The sequence below is a fragment of the Augochlora pura genome, chromosome 10 (genome assembly GCF_028453695.1).
Source record: "Augochlora pura isolate Apur16 chromosome 10, APUR_v2.2.1, whole genome shotgun sequence".
Classification (NCBI taxonomy): domain Eukaryota; kingdom Metazoa; phylum Arthropoda; class Insecta; order Hymenoptera; family Halictidae; genus Augochlora; species Augochlora pura.
The window spans coordinates 11,271,143-11,277,142 of NC_135781.1; the positions used below are offsets into that span (position 1 = coordinate 11,271,143).

The following is a 6,000-nucleotide window of genomic DNA, read 5'->3' on the forward strand; positions in this document are numbered from 1 at the left end:
AAATCGTTTGAAATGCTCTTAGACTTTCTAAGATATGATAAAGTAGAAAGAATCCTAGAATAGGGTATGAGCAAAAATCGTACGACATTCTCGTAGACTTTCTAAAACATTTAAAATAGAAATAGTAGAAGCGGCGCAAAAATCTTAGAGATCATCAGTGGATCTCGTAAGTAAGGCAAGATAGTTGCTAATCGGGTCTAGTAATGAACTACAAGGGAAACTATTGTTAGAGGTGGTAACCAGGATATCTGCCTCGTCCACGAGGTTTGGCACACTCTACTGCATCGTTCGCGGGAGCAACGTAAACTATGCGGCCTGTGCATAAACTCGATTTCTCGCGCGTTCGCCGCGTAGAACGCATGCCGATCGAGCGTTAAACGCGCACGGTTAAGTATGCACCGGAATGTAGTTTACTGGGAATGTTAATGAAACAATTAAACAGCGCAATGCCAGTGCCTGGAACGGAACGATAATTCAGGGACACGGTTTCGAGATGATCGGGTAAACGAGCGACATCAACTTTACATGCTACACACCGGCGAGCCAACTAAAAGGACTTTTCAATGACTATCTTACATGTAACAGAAGTTTGCACATCGTCGTTTAAATAACGATCTGAAAAGAATTACATCACGCTATCCGATATCATTTGCTGAAAAACTTCCGGAGTTATTAAACAACGGCAGTAGATAATTAACAGAGAAAGGTAAGTGTAATTACTGGGAATCTACTATCGTAGTTTTATAAGTTTATAAAACATCTGTGAAGTGTAAATAAATTCCAACGCGATAGTATTGTTGAAAATATTCTTTTCGATAAATGAATGGAGCTTCAATTTCTTGCCTCTACAACAGTGGTTTTTAAGTGATTATGACGCCATCGGCACGATATTCATTGTTTACTTAGTATTGATAATGCTCGAAAAATTTGATCCCTCTAACACGTGACGCGCGATACAGTTGGTGTTATAATAAACGTCTCACTGGAGGTGGAATGTATCAATTGTTCCTTCCTCTCGTGCACATCGAGCGACTTCAATGCTATGCGGCTGCATAAACGATGAACTAAATTGGACCGCGTGGTGAGTAACCAATAAGCGAAATTGAAGTACAAAGAATCAACGAGCGCGTGTGGTCAACGAACAAAAAATTGCGTGAATGAACGCGTTCCCTTTTCACGGTCGTTCTCCTCAATCAGCCAATAAAGCGTTAACAATTATCTCGGACGATCTGCGATTAAATGCACGGTCAATATATTCTCGGTTCTATAAAAAATGATTTTAGAAGATTTGTCCCATTGATGATCGTGACGTAAGAAACGATTCGCAAACATGTCTCGAATCATAAATCAACAAAAATAATATATGGTAGGTAATCCATAATATATGGCATACATCCCGAATATGAATATCGTCTTTTATTACATTTGCTAGCATTAGACCGTGAATTTTATTCATTAGTTACAAAAAATAACTAGGTGAATTTATTAAAATCACTAGGGTTTGATTTATTAAAATTATGGGAGGAAGAAAGCAATTTCTATTCGGCTACAATTGTTGCAATTAATGCAAAACATATGTCTTGTGTAATTTAATTAAATTGACTGATGTATGATTGAAATTGTAAAATTATGTATGATGTAAATTGAGAGTATCAATGCAAAACTTTTGCAATTTATTAAAATTTGTAAAGAAAGAAATGAACATCCAATTGTTTCTTGCAAATTATAAAACACTTTATAGAATTTTGCGTCACATGTAATTTGTTGTTGAATAAATTCTGTATCAAGGCAAATAAGTTTCATTTGACAAAATTTGATTGGAATTATCGTATGCGTTTGTATTTAAAAAGATTGTGGAAAACGCATACTGCATTTCTATGAGGAAAAAGGAGCGGAGGGTTATTCATCTAACACCAAAGAACTAGAGTTTAGAGACAACAATTAGAGTTGCCCGCAATTATAACTTTATCGAGACGGTGGATGGTGTTCGCGTCGGTTCGCCGTACGAGGAAGAGTAATTAAGCGTTTTTAAGACCGAGTAATTGTTCCTTCCGCAACAACGATTACGAGTTCAGCTCGCCGATGCTACTGCCCACAATGGTAACTATTGTTGCAGCCGCTTATACGGAACGAACGGTGAGGTAACTGTTAGTTATTCGCGATGCATGCAAAATTATCGTTCGCAAGTGGATCCCGAGATCCCTGTGGCTTTAAACTTTCCTAGCACGCTCGTCGATCCATTCTGCAGTGCATTCGATTTAATATATAATTTGCTAATTAAATCCTCTGATAACCACCCACGCTGCCTATTACGGCGTAACGATTACGCCCATCGAACTACGTTGTTCAAATTGAAAAAGACTGAACGATATCGATAGTCTCATGAATCGCGATCAACTACGATTAATCGAACGAAAGATTCGACACCACGTCCGTCTGTTACAACTATATGTTAACCCTCGATAAAGATTTTCCTGTTAGTTCGTAGACAACAACCAAACGCACATTTATCAGCAAGTTTAGCAGATTGTGTCAAAATAATCATGTCATCAACATGAATTACCATTGATAACGTTTAATGAGTGTTTTCACCCGAGTTCAATTAGCCAAAGTGGTTGTACGTATCTGAGAATTCATTAATTAATTTCTCTAACACATTATCCTGTATGTATGATTAGTATGTATGTCAGTCAGATTAAAAAATTTTCTAATCGCTCAACTTGTTATCGATAGTTGATAGGAAAATATAAAACATCAGTGTATTTACGTAAACAATAACATTACTACTAAACACTAGACTCAAAAAACTGAAACAATGTTTCTAAGCTTTCAAAACAAAACCTGTGAAACATTAAAAGTAACTGGAACCATTTAACCTATACAAATAAAAGAACTGATTTTATTTTTTTGTGCAATCTCTTTACAAATTATGCTTATGTGAATGAATTTATTCTTGAACGGCATTGGTAAAATCAATACCAACAATCAAAACTCAATAACTGTCACCGTCTAAACCATTAATCGAAAAGCAACAAGTCTGATGCCAATTTAACTTAAACAGAACATACCTTGCGCAGCGAGGAGCACCACGAGGATAGCAACAAATCGTATCGGCAGCATATTGTCTTGTTTCCCGTCGCAAACCACTGTCAAAACAAATCGCACAAAATTGCCACTAGTGACGCCTTGAACTCGATTAATTCGACCAGAGAAACGTAGGCACGGTTTTTCACGGCAGCAAATGGTCGTTGAACTGAATTAAGACACGTACGTATCCACCGATACGAGGTGGATACCGAATACAAACTGAGAGAAGGAACGCGCGCGGTATCCGAACAGCGGAATCGCGCCCCCGGCTTTTTACGGGGACCTGCGCCGACCGGCTGCGCAAAGACAACACCGCGCATGTATAGAGATTCTGTATTACAGGACACTCACACGGCCACGAACCCATCAAGGTTCTGCTAATTTTTGTTTCACGAGGATATACGATCAAATTTCGAAACAATGGAACATTTTCTTTGATCTTAAATACTAGTTCGCATGATTAGGAATAGAATGGTTTATACCCGAGGTTTTACAGGCTTATTTTCGAAACGCGACTAACCGCGAAAACGCGTATGTTGACTCTGTAACCCTTTACAGCAAGACAAATCCCTAAAGTAACGGATTTCAGATACTTCGTGATTAGTAAGATTGTACAGATTTGTTTGTATGTACTTGTTTGTAAGGTATCTGCAATACTTGAATAAGAGATCTTGTTTTTGAAATGCAAAACAAACTGAACACACTTTCCGAAATCGGTTGATTTGGTGTCTAAAGGGCGCCACTAGTTTCGTTAACAAAATAGACAACGAGGGTCGTTGAGTAACTAATTTCTTTCTGTTGTACTCTTAATTGTAGAGCTTCTTTAGAATATAAAAATAAAAATGTTTCTATAACAAAACATGTCTTGATCAATATTAAAAATGTCCTTGATACAGATACTGTCATAAAAAAAACTGTGGATCTTTATAGAAAATAAAAATTGTCTAAGTAAGTTAATTGCAAGAAATATAAATCTGATAAAAATGACTTATCTCTTTTAATAATTTCAATAAATCGTATGTAATGTAAAAATATTCTCAAATCCTTTCCATATCTTTGTAATTTATGTTTTCATTGCTTATAAGTTAATGTTGCTTTTATTCATGGAGTAGTATCACAACGATGTAAAGTAATTATTCAGATTAAGCTGATATTTTAAAATTGTATTTGTTGGTAATATTTATATAGATAATTCTTGTTTGGTTTTCACTTTTAAAAAAAGGAAAATTGTGTTTACTATATTAATAAAATGGTTCCAAAAAATTAAGTACGAATTTATTTATGGAACGCTTTAAAATTTATGAATTATTAAGAACTTAGAAATTTTGATACCTGCAAGCTCAACTAGCTTTCCCCTAGTCTCGTCCAGAAAGCACTATATCCGCAATCAGCATTCCAGCGTGTAGGAATCATGCTCAATGTCAACGCGTAGGATTTGCTTAATAACTTATCGTCCTTCGAAGAACGCGAGGCAAGCAACAAGTCCGAAGACTTCCGATTATACGTGAATTTATGTAGCCGGACGGACAAAACCATGACCGTGTAACAAATGACGAATTTACATGGACGCGCAGAATTCTAAGCGAATGACGTATGAGCATAGGGACCCGCGCTAGCGAGAACCGAGCATTCACAGGACCGCTTTAGTAGAACGCCTGGCCCTTCCGATTCACCCATTCACTTCGTCATTGTGCACAAGACGAATGGAGAAGAGAGCATTTGCTTCTTCGCATACCTTTCCCGCCAAGCCGATTGAAAAAGAACCGATCGGATATCAATCGTCGGTGCCGATTAATCCTAGCACGCGGAAGGTTTAAGTCGGGTACCGGTTAGCTGAAGTAACAGGTCGCTTTTAACATAACTTTGTATAACAATAGATGCAAAATAAAATACATGAACGAAAAATGCTGGAAAACATATTGTAGGGAATTTTTTCCAGACCAACGTTGCTGTAATGAGTTGTGTAAGTTAAAATATAACTTAAACGTTAAGTTAAAGGCTGTAATGAATATTTCATAGCTTAATCAGCTCTTTTAAGTTGAAAAATAAAAAGAACCCGTAGAGTATGTCTTCTACGGCACATGGGGAAAAATAATTATGTAGATCTGAAGGTAAGGAAATGACGCAGTACTGAACATTTCTTTCCCTTAGGTCACGCTGTATTTCCATACTGCGGTTTCAGCATTTAGCCTGTAGACTCCAGATTTAACAAGAACTGAACTAGGGGAAGATCTCGCATTTTTTAATTTAGCAAATTGCTCATTGAACATGATTAATTATTACTCGGAAAAGTAGTTTACGCGACGTTAGAGAGCATCAAATGTAAAAATAGTGTGCGGATAAATTGTATGAGCTATCAACCGAATGAGTCACGTTGGAACAAAAAATTCTGGTGATGTCACCGGTAAGGGTATTACATATTTATGAAAATATCCTTGTATTGAGAATGAGATACCAAAAATTATCATTTCGGTTTGCATTAATTACTGTCTTTAGCAAAATGTAGGTCAAATAAGTAGTTTCAAATAGACAAAATTTTGCCCAAAAAGGTTAATCTTTGTCACCATCAATCATAACTAGATTTGTATTATTGATTTCAATGCTATTGCATTATCATTTCAAATATCGAACATTTTTATGCAACTGAAATTACATGTTTCATATCTCGATTACGGTGCACACACAATGTTTGTGAAAGTATAATTATTTAAAAGTGTATACAGAGATAAATATTGTACTTTCGAAGAATTAAATTTTCAGAAAAATTATTCAAGCTGTAAATTCATTAAATTTCTCTTCTAATAACGAAAGAACCCAATATTGTATGAAACAAGTATCTACATAGTAAACTTATGATAGCTCGTATCAAACAATATTTAAATTTTATATCCGCCAGGTGAACGGGGTCCTTCA

General features: G+C 36.2%; 1 protein-coding gene across 1 annotated transcript in view; it reads right to left on the reverse strand.

Annotated features, from left to right (window-relative positions):
• Positions 1–3,324, reverse strand: part of LOC144475550 (protein amalgam) — a 109,933-nt gene extending 106,609 nt beyond the window's left edge. Inside the window, exon 1 of the mRNA XM_078191548.1 lies at positions 3,069–3,324. Coding sequence (XP_078047674.1) covers positions 3,069–3,120 — 52 coding nt within the window. The 5' untranslated portion in view covers positions 3,121–3,324. The remainder of the gene's footprint in view (positions 1–3,068) is intronic.
• Positions 3,325–6,000: the final 2,676 nt, after the last annotated feature.